The 14,507-nt window shown below is 37.2% G+C and overlaps 1 protein-coding gene across 3 annotated transcripts; it reads left to right on the top strand.

Moving 5' to 3' along the window:
• The first annotated feature begins 4,432 nt into the window (after nucleotides 1-4,432).
• LOC111322018 (RYamide receptor) lies at nucleotides 4,433-13,898 on the top strand. Of its 3 annotated transcripts, none has more exons than XM_022925053.2 (2): nucleotides 4,433-4,581; nucleotides 10,171-13,898. In XM_022925053.2, exon 2 carries the CDS (start codon nucleotides 10,175-10,177, stop codon nucleotides 11,324-11,326), a length of 1,152 nt encoding a protein of 383 aa, XP_022780788.1. In that variant the 5' UTR covers nucleotides 4,433-4,581; nucleotides 10,171-10,174; the 3' UTR covers nucleotides 11,327-13,898. The 3 variants fall into 3 exon arrangements, with proteins under 3 accessions (XP_022780788.1, XP_088592945.1, XP_022780787.1); XM_088736819.1 differs by lacking the exon at nucleotides 4,433-4,581 and adding an exon at nucleotides 7,328-7,519; XM_022925052.2 differs by lacking the exon at nucleotides 4,433-4,581 and adding an exon at nucleotides 7,328-7,656.
• Nucleotides 13,899-14,507: the final 609 nt, after the last annotated feature.

Raw genomic sequence — 14,507 nt, 5'->3', positions numbered from 1 at the left:
TTAACCCTGCGATGGACCGGCATCCCATCCAGGGGGGAGTAGAAATACTCTTAGTCGCTTCATTCTACAGAAACCAGAGTTAAGCACCGGCCTGATGGGCCACTAGGCTCGTAAACAGACTTTACCTTTACCAAGTCAATCCTTTAACCCTGCGATGGACTGGCATCCCATCCAGGGGGGAGTAGAAATACTCTTAGTCGCTTCATTCTACAGAAACCAGAGTTAAGCACCGGCCTGATGGGCCACTAGGCTCGTAAACAGACTTTACCTTTACCAAGTCAATCCTTTAACCCTGCGATGGACCGGCATCCCATCCAGGGGGGGGAAGTAGAAATACTCCTAGTCGCTTCATGCTACAGAAACAGGAGTTAAGCACCGGCCTGATGGGCGACTAGGCCGCGTAAACAGACTTTACCTTTACCAAGTCAATCCTTTAACCCTGCGATGGACCGGCATCCCATCCAGGGGGGGGAAGTAGAAATACTCCTAGTCGCTTCATGCTACAGAAACAGGAGTTAAGCACCGGCCTGATGGGCGACTAGGCCGCGTAAACAGACTTTACCTTTACCAAGTCAATCCTTTAACCCTGCGATGGACCGGCATCCCATCCAGGGGGGGGAAGTAGAAATACTCCTAGTCGCTTCATGCTACAGAAACAGGAGTTAAGCACCGGCCTGATGGGCGACTAGGCCGCGTAAACAGACTTTACCTTTACCAAGTCAATCCTTTAACCCTGCGATGGACCGGCATCCCATCCAGGGGGGGGAAGTAGAAATACTCCTAGTCGCTTCATGCTACAGAAACAGGAGTTAAGCACCGGCCTGATGGGCGACTAGGCCGCGTAAACAGACTTTACCTTACTCACACAAAATAGCTTAGTTTGGATCCAAGGACGCGAAAGCAAGAAAATGACTCCTTCGACTCTCATTAAGTGCGGGTTAAACTAAATGATGCTATTTTTAATAAACACTGCTCTGATTAGCGATGCATTTTTGTCTGAAACCTTTAGCTTTAGGGGTACGCTTTTCTTACTTTTATACCGTGATTCCATGGCCAGGATTCCATCCACCGAATTGCTTCAGTTTGACTGTAAGCTTAAAAGCATCACAGAGCGAAACTGACAATAATTTTTAAGTGTTTCAATGAATCGTTTAAATTTACACGTTCGGATGTACGACACGGAGAACATTTGACTAATGAACTCTGTAATGAGATGCATTTAAAAAAAAAAAAAAAAAATTTTTTATAGGATTACACAATTACTGGTGAACCAGTAGTTTCCATTGTGGTCCTTGCAAACAAATGAAACAAATGGTCTAAATTGAACATAACATCATTAAGAACATCATTAAGAACCCCAACCGGCCGAAGGCAAACCAGTTGGCTATTTACAAGCGTGGCCAAGGATCTGAACTCGGGGCTACCGTGAAACAAATCCAGTGGTCAGGGTGGGACTCGAACCCGGGAGCGGCGGTTACGAGTCCGACACTCTAACCCCTCGGCCACACTGCCTCCGTGCAAATGCAAATGAGTGAGCATGCTCGTTAGAGTACCAGAGAGTGTTCCACGTGCTCGGATCAGTAGTCGAGATATCGTGTAATTTAAGTCTTAATTAACGGAATAAATTCATTCAGCAACCCACTCAGAGTCATTAAAAACTCGTTTGCAGTGACACATGAACTTATAGGAAGCGAAGACATGTCATATGGTCTGCCATAGTATTTCATTACAGATACAATATCAACGTTTTGCCCCTTATTCAGTGTAAAGGTCAGCTGAAGCTTACTCGTGAAAGTGAGTTAAGATGGTCCTCTTCCCTTCTCCAGCAAAAATTGCAAAATTAGAGTTATTGGTTTTTCTATACAAAAGTATCTGAAATGTATTTATAACATAACCAAAGTAAAGCGCGCGCTCTAATTGGTCAATTCAGCGTCCACCATTTGCCCATGAGTGTACGCTGCTGGCGTGAGCAAATGCAAAGACTATTTTTCCGCGCGCGCTTGTTTTTTCTGGTCACGTAAGATTTGTTAAATAAAAGAAAAATCTTTTGCTACTATGTAACAGTGTTATGTTATAAAACAAATGGGAAACACCACAGCGTACACTATTGAGTTATGGATGCACTTGGGAGGTCTGCTAAGCCCGAAAGAAGCTAGAGTCGCTCTCGGCTATCGCCTCGCGCGAATCTCACGCTTCTTTCGGGCTTAGCAACCTCCCGCGTGCATCCATAACTCATGTTGTACGCTGTTGTCTTTACCATTTGTTAATGCGTCTAAATAAAAAAATTAACTCAGTTTTCAGTTAATTGCCAGAATCGCCTTAAACTTGTGAGAAGTGTGTTTTTTTTTTCGCGATTTTTTTCGATAAAACCCACACGTTGCTCACTTCAGCCGTTTAAACAACTAAACCCAGGATACGATACACTTTCAGCCCTTTAAACAACTAAACCCAGGGAGCTCTTTCTTTAAATATTCAAAACACTGGGATTTCATGAACAGCCCGAGTTTATTCAAAAGCGCCGAAAACTTCATTAGAATAGGATGCGGTTTTCCACGACACACGTTGCTCATTTCAGTAGCTTCTAATCCTTTGATTCACTAGGGTCAGGAAGCCGTCTTTCTTTTCATATTGCAGGACTTAATATTTTATAGACAGCGGGAGTTTATTCAAAAGCGGCAACTTCAGTAAAAATGAGATGTAGTTGAATTAAAGCTTGCCATATTTAAAGTTTGCTAGAGTCGCTTGGTCTTTTTCACATCCTGGCTGGATCCGCACGTAACATTACATGGGGTTATATTTGCTCTTCTCGTCGTTGGAGCGAGCTTTACGTAGTATGGGAAAACCGCTGACTCAGACAGTCAACTTATCACTCTGAAAACATGTCAAACCTAAGAACGATTAAAGCCTAAGCTAGTATTTTGCTGAAATACGAACTGAACCTCGACTTTTTTATTCTTCCTTCATTAAAGCGTCCATCTCACGCCATCCATCAGCTTGCAGGTTTTTAATGAGAGGGTTTTTTCTGTTAAACAAGCGATCAACCGTTTAGGTAGAGTCCTTTATAAATGATATCTGTTTTAACAATTTCATATCAGTTCATGATGTGCGCGAAGCGGACATCATGAGGAATTCAGAGTCTAGCCAGTCGTATGCTACATCATTAGCGGAAACAAAAGAGTTCTGGGAAGTAATCAAATCGATCTCCTTTCTCTATGTGGCTTAATTGTCATTACACGAGTTGAATGTTTCGCCGCGTCTTTTCAACTTATCGTATCCTAGACCACAAAACAAGGGAGTAACGTTGTTGATGACAAAGAAGGCGCATAAGTACGTCGAAAGTGTCGTTACGTGATTTCACCATAATCTAGCGCTTACCACTTAGTATTTGTAGACTAATCAGGCTCTTACACGATGAATCTAGTTTGTCGCCAAAAAGTCAAGAGGAGTTTTGGAAACTTCAACGCCAAGACTTGATGAAGACAAGCGAATCTTTAAGAGAACTTGAGCGACGTTTTATCTGAGATAGCCGCGGTTCTCCATTAAGGTCAATGTTTTGGGATTTATGCTAAAACAAATGAGTTCAAGCTGAAAGATAAATCAAAGGAGAATGGAATTCTTCTCATAAAAGATCAGGACAGAGCTTTTAGTTTTAATGACGAGAACAAAAAATTGAAAATTGAGTATTTTATCTTGAAAATCAAAACCGTACACATCAAAGAAATCTCTGAATAATCAAATACTGGCCGTTTAGCATGGAGAAAGCCTTTCCCAGACAGCTTTGAACTAATATCCAAAAGGATCTTTAAATAAATCTAAAGAACTTAGTGACAGAAAATGCTTTTTTTTTTTTTTAGAACAGAATTCCGTAAAGCTTTAAACTGACTCAAAAGTCGGGTGCTTTGGTAGATGAAACCAGCTTTGATTTCAATAAAATCAATTCAGAATTTTACCATTTACCATGGTGTAAATGGTTTTAAATGGATTTCATTAATGTAATTTTCCTCTTCTTATATGGTACCTAATGGATTTGGGTGGTTTTGTGATCTGTGTCACACCAAATACACAGAAGTCTTTTATTATCCCAAATAAGAACTCAAATCACGGAAATAATATCGACAAGTCTATTTCAGTTTGCTAACTTTCGTTTAATGAACTTGGGATGATATTGATGCTTAAAACGGAGTAGCAATTCACAGTTTTATCAGATTTGATCATAGCAGGCAAGTAAATCTTTCTCGGCAAGTGTAAATTTGAACACAGCCAAGCAGGCCTAGCCTAATGTCAAGCACGTAGGTCGAATTAAGAACTCTGAATAAACAATAAAACTGACCACGTTATCGGCTGTACTGTCATTGGAAAAGCTTTTATTTAAAAAGCCGAAATCAATTAACTGGTTTTACATAGATCAAAAAGTGATCCAAGCATCGATAAACAACTAAAAAAAATTTGTTCGAGAGGAGAGTAACAATAACAAAGCCTTTTTAAAACCGGACAATGCGGTGAGACTTCTGCGGCAAGCGAAAACTCTATCAGGACTGAAGTAAACTTTGATTCTTACCTAGCTAAGCTACAATTATCAAGGTAAGAAATAGGAATGGCGTTATCTTTTTCGATTGCATTTAAACTGCAAGTGGTACCTAAGTTACAATAATGATATTGTATCCTTTTTGTTTACAAGGAATCCTAGAATCACAAACAGCATACATGTTTAACACTTTTTAAAATGGTGTCGATGGGCAAAGGCTTCATTAACACAAAAAATTGGTCTGGAGATTTCTTTTTGTGATTTTTAGAGGATTTGAATTTGTTCTTTTTTCTTTTTTATAAGCACTTAATACTGAACAGATACCTTTTTTGAGGGGACGATTGCGAAGAACGTGAGTGGAAACTGTTTGGCTTAATCTCGAGGAAGAGCAACATCAGGGTCCTATGTACGTCTTTAGACTGCCTTACTAAAGCAAACATTAGCCTAATCTCTCCCAAATGGCTTGAAATTTCTCTTTTTTAAGATATTAAAATGCTACCACGGTATTTTTATTAATATCTTGGTTTTAGGAAGGGTTAAGAAATAGTACCAACCATGATAATACTTTAAGATTAGCGAATGATCAAAGATTGAAGCCCGGTCAGAGATTTATCTTAGACTATACGTGCGTGAAACGGCAGTAATACTTGCGCCATAATATTTATTCAAAAATCTTTCCCAACGAAACTCAGTTTTCAGACAGCAAACAATTGTCTACACTTTGAAAAGACTCCAGATGTCATTTCAACTGTCGAAAGCATTCTCATGTTAAACCTTTGAGGCGCAATGTTCAGTTTTAAAGTCTCCACGACGACATGCACGAGTGTAAGCAAATATGAGAACTGATTACGACTCATATAATACCTAAACCCTGTAGCATGATATTTATCTTAGCTGTCTCAAGGGAGAGTTCAGGAAGATCAAATTGAAAGCAACCAAATAAATTTAAAAAGAACTGTTCTCTGGCTCTAGAAAAGACTTCCTGCCGTCACTTCGATTCTTATCTGTCTATCAACGATTACGTATGTTTCTTTACAATCTGATCTGAGAGGAACCATGGAAATATTCCATTCAACCTAAATCAGTGTATTAAGGTCGTTAAAAAAACCCTGATATCTGACGACGTGGTCATTTGAAGGGCTCAGTGCATTTATTATACATAGCACCTTTAAACAATAATTTTTACAGGGAAAAAGAAAGTAAGAAAATATCATATCTGTGTTGTAAAAAAAGATCTCGGTGAAAAGAAAAAGTAGCTTATAATTAGAAATTACAAAAGATTGAAAACATATTGCGTGTTTTAGCGAAATAGCTATATTTCAAAGAGAGAGAGGGAGAGAGAGAGAGCGAGCACTCCGGAATTGTTGCCATGGTAACTGGTAAAATTACTTAGGCATTATCAACTCAGGAAGTGAGATTGTTTTGATGCTATTTGGTAGAACTTACTTTCGTGATATTTACTTTTGCTTCATCCTACCCTGGCCTGTCCTTTATTGACAAGAACATTATAATTATATCTTTCCATAGTCAGGATGGCGGCTGAGTCCCCATTTTAATCCGTAATTGCTTAGATTAGACAACTACCTCTACATCTCTCACCAAACTGGCCAATTAAAAATTGGTCAAGAACTCTTTGTGGAGGAGTAAGGGTTACTGAGTGACCGGAAATGTCCTTCATGGTTATTTCAAAGAAAAAGTGTACGGATCCTTAAGGATTTGCAAAGTAAACTAAAAATAATAATATCCAGATCACTCTTTTGAGATTTGACATCTATAATGATTAGTTTTATAGAGGAGACTTCCAAATGACAAGGCAGACTGGCCCAGTCAAAATAGTTCCCTTTGTCTCTGTCGTGTAATTTGAGGCCCAGTTCAAATTGGTATAAATCACTATTTATCAAGCTGACTTTTCTTCAAATGCAACCGGATTCTCTAGGCACGTTCTACTAAAAAATTTTTCACAGACTGGTAAGAATAAAAATTTTGCAGTGTCAATGCATTTTTTTTCAAATTTTGAAAATAAAACCTCCATTCAAATATTGAAATTCGAACAACGTTAAAAAATACTGGACACATGGAATATTATGGTTTGAAACAATGGTATCGAAAAACGTCACTTTTTCGAACGTTTAAAATACCTGGTTTCGGATAAGAGCCAAAAACAAGCGAAGAAAAATCGAGTTTGCGTTTACATGCAAATCATATGAATAGCAGCTAAGGCGTCTAGTAAATTAATTATTTAAACCATCTGAGATGGAAAGAGAAAAAAAACTTTTCTTTTCACGATACGTGGCCATGAATATTTATTTAAGCCTTTCAGTGTACCAGTTGTCGATGTTTTGTTCTTGTCTTTGGTAAGACTTCGGAACAGACTGATTTTCATGGTTAAGAGAGGGAATGATTGAGTTGAGGGCGACTAAGCACTTTTGTTTTTAATGTCTCTATTTAATCAAATATTCTGTGCGAGCTGTAGTTGCCATTTCCTATTTTGTAAACATGGGTCAGTTTCATTCAGTTTATCTCAATCCCCTGTTGACAAATATATGACACTGGAAATAAATCCAATGTAAACTAGACACCATTTGATAAAGGTAAAAACATTTTGGGTTGAGTAGGTAACCGTGCGCTGACATTGATAACAAAAAAAAAAAGGAAAACATGTAAAACCAATAAGATGAAAATATCAATAACAACTATTTGTCTATATTATGTTATGCACACACAGATCCATTTACGATGAATATGAAATTTTAGTTAGTCTTATTTCCGTCCATATCTACAAACTTTCGAAGTGATAATGCAAACAAGAAAACGAAAGTATTTGACATAAACGTGTTTATTTTACGACATAAATAATTATATATACAGAGCATCTCCAGCTTAAGAGGTTCTATGCTAAAGAGTAACAAGAAGGGATACTGAAATCGTAAGATAAAGGTGGCTACCCGGGAGAAAAATAATCTGAAGTTTTATTTGATAAAGAATCACAAGAGGGCAAGTATCATAAGTATTTTATAAAACACTAAGTACATCAACTCGGAAGTGGAAACTGGTTAGGAAATCTAGAGGTTCTCTTCCTCATTCGCTTGTGGCAAAGGCTTCGGATCCATATCGCTTCACAAAAGAGAACAGTTAAGTAGTTTTTTGGATGTTCAGTAAGGTATTTTATTCTACCAGAAATAGTTCAAAGAAAACCTTTTATCAGCTCAGTTCGATTATGGTTTTTTTCCAAAAGTTATCTTCAGCAAATTTCAGAAAAAAATAAACGCACGGAGCTTCCTCCTCCTGATGATCTATTTACGTTTAAAACGCCAAATCTCTGATCACTATGCAAAGGTTCGGAGCATATACTCTGAAGATCTCGGAAAGAAATCGAAGTAGGTAGAAACACTTTTTTAAGGATTCCTAATAAAACGAAATTCTCAATTTGGGTGTCAAACTATATTCTTAATATATTTGCTTCTTAATTCCACCAACAAAATATGTTGTTAACTTTTTATTCACGTTATCAGTAAAAGAGAGTACAGTATAATTAAGTTGATTGAAAAGGGAAAAAGCTGTCGAACAAGCTCAAAAGACAACAGACGAATTAAAGCCTTCCGAGCTGACCTTTGACAACCATTAACATTTCTTTTACGCTTTTTCATTAACCTTAGGGAAACGATATGAAAAAGTATGATGCAAGGTGTCTTTCAAATTTTGACGATCTAATCTTCTAATAACGGCTTATACATACTAAAAGACTAGCTTTAATCTACGTCCATCTCTCTTTCTCACAGGGACATTCATGGCAATTTTCGCCGCTCTTATTAACGTGATATAGAAATAAAGTATGATTCGGTCACAGATTTAAATATAAATCAAGGTCATCTTTTGTGTTCTTTCATGTGAAATGTGAAAAGCTTCATCCAATAAATTAGTATAATATTTCAACCATACTTGAAAATTAGCATAACAACACAGCTGTTATTTTTCGGTTTAAAAAAGGATCTTTGTTTTCATTTTTGTTAAGGAAATTACATCCAGCAGCTCTCCAAAGTAGAACAAAAATTAATCAATCTCGCTGGGTGCATAAAAATATATGATCCTTCACATCGTGAAAATGCTTAAAGGTGAGTAGGGTGAACTTAGCGAGAGACTTCAGTTACTGATACAAGGAGTGTTTTGTAGAAAATCCGCCCATCGCAATTTCTGACAAACTGACAATTGGACTTTTTTAACTTAAAGGAAAACGAGAGAAATTGGCTTTTGAACTGATTATTTTACTTCATTTCCTCTGTTTTCTTAGAATAAGGAAAATTAACTATTTCTGTTTCCAATCCACTTAGACATAGCAGCATATTTGTCATAGAGACTTAACACAACATTAACACTTTTCCGGAAGCTTGCACAACCATCTAAAACAATGGAACTGTAAACTGAACAAAGTTATTTTCCGAAAGGAAACCCTTACAATCAGCCACAAATTCTGTTTACTAAACTCGAACTAAACGGAAAAAGAAATTCCGATAACTTGAACGGTTACACAAATGTGAAATTTCCAGTGGTGTTACTACCATTTTTTCTTAGAATGGGGCTTCATGCGCGCATGAAGCATATATGAATATCTGGTGGTATCATCAGGTGAGGTTCAACTTGAGTCAGGTGCAATTACTCATGGTAAAATTAATATTTGATCTTTTTAAGCCCTGTTTGGGCAAACTCGAGGGCTCAGTTTTAAACATTTCTGGCTATAAATTCTGGGGAAAGCAATTTACATTGAAAATTGAAAAAATACTACTCTTTACGATTATTGGCCATTTTTCTTTCCCGCGTAGTCATGAGGGAATTTTAACTTCGCAAAAAAAAAAAAAGATTGATCCAAAAAATGCAAATCAGTAGAGAGTTTGATTACGGATTGAAAATCGTTTTGATCCATCTGTTTGCACTTTGATCTCCTAAGATTTGCATCTTGTTGTATTGCTTATAAGAGTTTCTTTAAAAATTTCCACAAACAAAATACATCATGAATAATTTATATGTCAAACTTTTAAGTCGAAATTTAACTAAAAGAACTATTATCACTAATGGAGGCAGATGTGAACATAATTTTTTAGAAATGAAAAAGAAAAGAAAAAATAAAAGAAAAAAAATAGGGTGAATCTTTTAAAATGATTGCTATTTTCAACACGTTACCAGATGAGGAATATCTATGAAATTTAAATGGTATTTGGATAAAACATCTTTTCTTTGGATGTGGCATCGTCGCACCCATATTTGTTACTTTGTACCCATCACATTACAATTGTACATCAATATAAGGAGCATAAATGGAACCAAATTGCAAAAACTGACGCCCCATTTTTTCTAATAGCAGTTTAAGTAGATCTTCAACACTTCGCAGTGATGGATGGCCATAGTTCATGTAGAAACATTGCGAAATGTAAAAAAAAAAGGAGCTATCAATAATGAACTTATAAATCATTTAGTTCTCATGGCCACGTCAAGAAATTGTAAATTGTAAAAGTTTATGTCAACGATTACGAGTGATGCAAAAAAAAAAAAACAAACAAATACTGAAAGCGGAAAGAAAGACAAATTCAATTATAATTTAACGTTTTGTATCAAAATGTTTAATTTTTTAACTTCAAAAGTTTTTCCTATAGGAAAATGAATAACTCAAGTATATTGGTGCAAAGTCCTCCTGGCGATGAACCAACGAGTGCTCCCTCTTTAAACATGTCAATCCAGATCATCCAAGCAGTCTTGTCATCCTTGGTTATGGTTGGTTCGTTATTTGGCAACACCTTGGTGATCTGCGTTGTCACGCAAAGCCTCCGCATGCGCACTGTGACCAATTTTCTGATTGTGAACATGGCATGCGCCGACATTCTTTACACACTGGTTTCTTTTCCTCCATTGTTCGTCATGATTTTCGATGGATACGAATGGGCAATGAGTAGCCGCGGGCTCGGCATCTTCTTCTGCCAGGTGGTGAATTTTGGTCAGTATATGTTGGTTCCCGTTTCTGTCCTCACTCTAGCCGCCATCGCTTTTGATCGATTCTTTGCCATTTTGATTCCACTGAAGCGTATCATCAGCAAACGTGTCTTCCGCTACCTCGTTATTGCCATCTGGGTGACTTCCGCAGCCGTAGCCGCGCCTTTATTGTACGCATTACAAGTTACTAGAGACAGTAAGGGGGGCTTGTCATGCGCTGAAAAATGGGCTCCAGTCTTTGATGAAACTACGGCACGCAGGGATTACACACTGGTTTTATTCTCCGTAATTTTTTGCCTCCCAATTTCCGTAATGATTGCCTTGTACTCGATAATTTGTCGCCATTTGTGGTCCATAAAGCCCCCTGGGGAAACGGAGCAAGAGGAATCCAAGAACTTGATTAAACGACGTAATTCTCGGAGAAATGTCGTGAAAATGCTTATTACTGTTGTTGCGGTTTTTATCATATCTTGGTTACCATGGCAAATTGTCAGTCTAATTTTCTACTTTCAAGAAGTTAGTATTTCAGAGTCACTTTACTTCTCTTGTGAGATATTCATGCGCGCCAGCTGCGCTTTCAATCCATTGGTTTACGCAGTTTTTAGCGAGAATTACCGTCAGGGATTTAAGAAGGTGCTTGCCCGATGCTGTTGTTCGAAGATTAAGGCTTTCGTTCCGCAAAGAGCTTTCAGTACTTCGTCTTCGCGCCAGCAAACGGCGCCTTTCTTACTAAAGAGTGATTACGCCTTATCGAGGCGAGAAGGCAGCAAAAAAGCTTGTCGGGAAGTGAAAGATAATCATCATGAGGAACATCAAATTTGAAGCGAACGAGAGTTACAATTTGTACAGTGGTTTCGAATTGTCAGTAGACAAAGTATTGAAACCTCCTTAAGGTTACCGAGCCCTTTAGGGGTGTCTCGCGTGCAAGCGATGTCGCGCTTCCGGTTTAAACTGTAGATATCTAAACCCCTATATCAAATTAAAGCTTATAGGACTGGCTATCAGAATATACCAAAACTTTTGAAAAAAAAAAAATTGTCGAATTTTTCACGACTTCTAACTGCGAGCGCCCGAATCACCTTTTGAACGTTACATGTCAAAGCGAATTTTGTTTTTCGCTTATTTAAAGTGTTTCTCCGTTTCCGGGGCCAAAGCGCTAATAAAAACGTGTCTGCGATTTGCCATATACAATTTCAGGGAAAAGTTACAGACCATTTTTGAAATAGATTAAAAAAATGCGGAGGGATCGTACAAAAATCGCTCTTGCAAAAAAAGTATTTAGAAATAAAAAATTCGGAGACATCTTTTTGTTGTTTGTATGTAAAACTAGCTACTGTCAAAATTTGAGAGCAATCGAACAAATTCCCTTTAACTTGTAGCTCTTAAAAGGTTATTCGGACGCTCGCATTTAGAAGTAGTGAAAAATTCGATAATTAATTTTTTTTATAAGCCAGGGTTTCTTAAAACTTTTGACGATAAAAATCAACGGTAAAACACGACGTTTCGACCGTGCTTCGGTCATTGTCAAGTGAATGGAATGAAATACAGTAAATATATGTATATATACACTTAAGAAATATAAAAAATTTTTGCAGGTGTAAACAAACGATAAAACTACAAAGAAAGTGCTAGTAAAAAGCTAATTAAAAACCTTAGCCCGAATTGAATCAGACTGTACATTGAGAGCAGGTCTTAGCTTATGAATAAAAGATATCTCATAGACGAGACAGTCAAATTTGTTCGTGCACTTCATTAAGGTGCTAAAGTTCTTTGTAAGATCCTTTTTTTTCAAAATTTTGGTATAGTCTGATAGCCAGTCCTATAAGTTTTAATTTGATATAGGGGTTTAGATATCTACAGTTTAAACCGGTCGCGCTACATCGCTTGCACGCGAGACACCCCTGAAGGTGCACGGTAACCTTAATCAATTTGAAGTCTGATGACACCGCTGCCAGTTTAAAGTGGTTTGTGATTGAGATTCTATCGCATCTAACAAACTGTTGACGAACTGAAGGGAAAAAATTCCTATTTAGGTAACTTAGTAAATTAAGTGTAGTGGTTTAATTTACGAGTAAATTTCACAACCGTTGCATGTCCCTACAGAGGCATACAGCATAATCCAACAAGTACTTTAGCTCGTACGCGATTGATCAAAACGGATCACATGACCGAATATCCCCTGACTACAACTGGGCGATATCCGTGGATATGCCCCAAGTGATATTCCCAATTTTCAAAGCTTACGTCTAAAACGGACAACTCTGCTTAAAATTTAATTCAAGATGAGAAAGCGTTAAGTGGAAGAAGGAACATGTTTTGTTTTTTTTTCAGTTCACAAAATCGTATCAGAGAACACTGGAAAGTGAACATCCCACTCCGTAAACGATAATCTGTTCCTAAACATTTTTCACGCTCATTGAAAAATATTTGAAGGATTATAAACACAATAGCCTCCATTTTGCGTGAAAATATGCTGACACATATATCTTTGGAAATTATTTGTTCCTCGAAGCTCACAGTCTTCCTCGAGCTTCTCTCTCCGAAAGCTGTTCGCTTCTCGGGACAGACATATTTTCGCGCCATTGATATTGTAATTATTATTATTATTTCCTATTGATATTGTAATTATTATTATTAGTGGTATTATTATTCTATTGTTATCATAATGCTTATTATCATCATAACCATTACATTATGATTGCTATGCTATGGCCGTAAGGACTTCCTTTCATACTATGACTGGACTACTCTAATTGAAAACATCTGAAAGCGTCTAATTAAAGTGATTAGACCCTCTAAAACTGTAGGTCCTTAGCACCTGAGTTAAAGTAATTTGGTTCATTGATGACTTTCGCTCTGGTCGTCAAAGCGTCATTCACGCCCTTTGTCAACAGCCCTGCTCAAATTAAACCCCGGGATGATCGTCCAAAGCAATCGACTATTACTCTTGGATTTGAACCATTTACTATGTAAAGTTGTCGATAACTATTACCATTTACATCCGCTAATGATCGCTATCATTCATATTCCAGCAAAGACCAGCAGTCCTGAAGTTCCTTAATTAATCAAGTCTCGTAATTTTTTCAAAAAATTTCACGATCGAGTTTGCCATCTCACATTAATGCAAATCATGCCGCGATATGCCTATTCGCAGAATTATGTCATATACCTAAAGAAAGTGGAAAATAATTAATTTAGGCGCTTAAAAGATCTATCGTTATAGCGAGTAGAAATGAAGGTGTAACTTTCCTACCTTGTATATATTGTAATGCGATGTTACGTCGATAGTGTAATAAGGAAAATCCTCTTCGATTATTACTAATCAATTAAAATTTGCAAAACGTAAGCCCTAAGAGCAAGAAAAATGGAAAATAAAGACGTCCAGAAAAAATTACCATTTACGTGTTAGTAATGCATGCCTCAACCCACGTCAATTATATAATTGGAAAGGCCAACTGTTTTGGCTTAATTATGAATTCCTGATCTTTGTCAAATTGTCCGGCTCAAATATTGAATCATACTGCACGTCACAACACTTTTCTTTACCTCTTTTTTTTGTTCCATTGCTCTACCGTAGAAATAAAGTTCTTTCCTTTCGTGTAGCAAAATACGAGGGCAATTTCATGCAGTCTTCAAAGCAATTTTCTGACAGGTGACGTCTCTCTGAATTCAGGTATGAGGCCATTATTATATTTCAAAAGTTTCAGATATCATAATGATTATTTCTTAAGTCAGTGTGTGATGTTTTTTGTTTTAACGTTACATATCCAGGATATAAATTTGTGTCAACGGAACCAGTATAGACTTTTTAATGCATATAGAAAAAGTTGTTTTCAAGATTTCACTATCATTTAGTGTACAAGAGGCAAGCAAGCCACATTATTAAAACGAACCATAGGGAAAATTTGTTTCCCTATGATTTAAAAGGTGTCGGTAAAACTATTTAAACAACAATTACTGATTCACCGGCTCAATCTATGAACAACAGGGAACTCACATGACT

Source organism: Stylophora pistillata, chromosome 1 (assembly GCF_964205215.1).
Source record: "Stylophora pistillata chromosome 1, jaStyPist1.2, whole genome shotgun sequence".
NCBI classification, from domain to species: domain Eukaryota; kingdom Metazoa; phylum Cnidaria; class Anthozoa; order Scleractinia; family Pocilloporidae; genus Stylophora; species Stylophora pistillata.
This window is presented reverse-complemented; position numbering and strand designations above follow the sequence as displayed.

Coding starts and splice junctions, on each gene's coding strand:
- LOC111322018 (XM_022925053.2), top strand. CDS start 10,175: ATGAATAACTCAAGTATATTGGTGCAAAGTCCTCCTGGCGATGAACCA.